The sequence below is a fragment of the Mercurialis annua genome, linkage group LG2 (genome assembly GCF_937616625.2).
Source record: "Mercurialis annua linkage group LG2, ddMerAnnu1.2, whole genome shotgun sequence".
Lineage (NCBI taxonomy): Eukaryota > Viridiplantae > Streptophyta > Magnoliopsida > Malpighiales > Euphorbiaceae > Mercurialis > Mercurialis annua.
In genome coordinates, this window is record NC_065571.1 from 29,741,879 (window position 1) to 29,743,662 (window position 1,784).

The 1,784-nt window shown below is 40.2% G+C and overlaps 1 protein-coding gene across 1 annotated transcript; it reads left to right on the plus strand.

The window, feature by feature from the left end:
• Window positions 1-295: 295 nt before the first annotated feature.
• LOC126667469 (uncharacterized tatC-like protein ymf16) lies at window positions 296-1,105 on the plus strand (the record flags this gene model as incomplete). The annotated part of the gene is given in 1 exon segment (XM_056104457.1): window positions 296-1,105. A coding segment is annotated over 1 exon segment (798 nt), but the record flags the coding sequence as incomplete, so codon positions are not given.
• Between the last annotated feature and the right edge of the window lie 679 nt (window positions 1,106-1,784).

The window sequence follows — 1,784 nt, forward strand, 5'->3', positions numbered from 1 at the left end:
GTATTCAATTAGACTAGAGCGTTAGATTCTTTTTTTTTTATGACCGATAGAAATGGAAACTCTTTTGTTATATGCCCTATACCCAAAAAATTTCTTTGGTAGATCCTAACACGAATTATGTACACAATGAGAATCACAATCATTGATACAGTTTGGGTATCAAGCTATCTTATTATCAATCTATTTACAAAAAAAGCCTTCGGTGTAGTGATGAAATTGTGATACATAATTAATTCTATTTGTTTTTGTTTATTACTAAAATGAATCCTATCAAATCTTTCTATTTTTCCTTTGAATTACTCATATATCCTATGAATTTCATTTCGCACCGGAAACTCTTCTAGGAGAAGTTCGAATCCGTTCCGTTCGGATATTGATCGGTCTTGGTTTGACATGGTTTACGCGTTACTGGTTTCCGGAAGAGTTAATCTCTCCATTAGCTAAACCCTTTCTTACCCTGCCTTTGGACTCGTATTTTGTTTGTACACAATCAACGGAGGCCTCCCCGACATATGTTGCAACGTCTTCAATAGCATGCTCTTACTTCGTCTTTCCTTTAATAAGTCATCAAATTTGGTGCTTTTTTATCCCCAGTTGCTATGGGGAACAAAGGACGAAATACAATCGATTCCTCCATTTAAGTGGTTCTCGCTTCTCTTTGTTCCTGTTCCTAACTCCTCCCCGGGTAGTTCCCAATGTTTGGCACTTTCCATACTTCGTGGGTGCAACATCAACAAATTCGCTCATGATCAAGTTACAACCTAAGCTCTATGACTATATTATGTTAACTGTTCGTATTTCGTTCATTCCATCGGTATGCTCCTAGGTACCTGTAATTGTGATCCGTTTGCCAGAACCGAGGGGTCTTTCTGTGGAAACCTCCACGAACAATCGTCGTTTTTTGATGGTTTTTCCGCTTCTCACAGCTGCTCTTTTCACACCTCCGGATATCTTGTGCCAAATCGTCGCCCGTTTTCTTATTTCTTTTATAATAGAGTTGGCTATCTTTGTGGCATCGATTGTACAAGTTCGTGAAGAGGGCTGGACGAGTGGAATGAGGGAGAGATCTTCGATCGACAAAAAAGAAGAGTAGCCCCCCTAGAACCTGGCAAAGTAACTATCAATGAATTTCCGAGCAATTCTCAACCAACATATGCCCCCGTAAAGATTATAACACACAAAAGACTCCTTACCTTAGGAGCGGGATGAGTGAGACATCCGGCGAACACCGGTGAAGAACGCAAGCAAAGCTGAGCTTTTCGGAGCGAACCAATCTTCCATACCGACCCCCTTACTCTCTCTCTATTAAAAAAAAGCTTTCGGGAAGCGCGAAGAGCTAAGCCACTAATGTCGTGGCGAAGGTTATACCTCAGAAAGTCAGCGAAGAAGCCCACGGAACGGGTTCATATGTGTTATATCCTTTCGATCGAGCGACAACTTCTAAGGAAGGTTTTCATTTCCCTTTGAAAGAAGTAAAAAAAAAAAGCGCTAAGGAAACACCAATCTAGAGAGAGAAGGTTGCAGAAGTTCTTCTAGATCTCATGGAATAAGGCAGAATTTAAAAAAACACTTTCCATCTCTTGCTTTCATAGAAAAAAAGAATTTAGGAGATGAAATCCTGATTACATTACCGCAGGCCAAAATGAAATTTGGAAGAGCAAGCCAGAGAAAAGAAGCGTTGAGATAATATGCCTTTTATCCTAATCTCATCTACTGAAAAAGGGGGTCGGGCCCTCTTGATCACCGGAAGAGATTTTTAGGCAGAATTGGCAAAATTATTACCG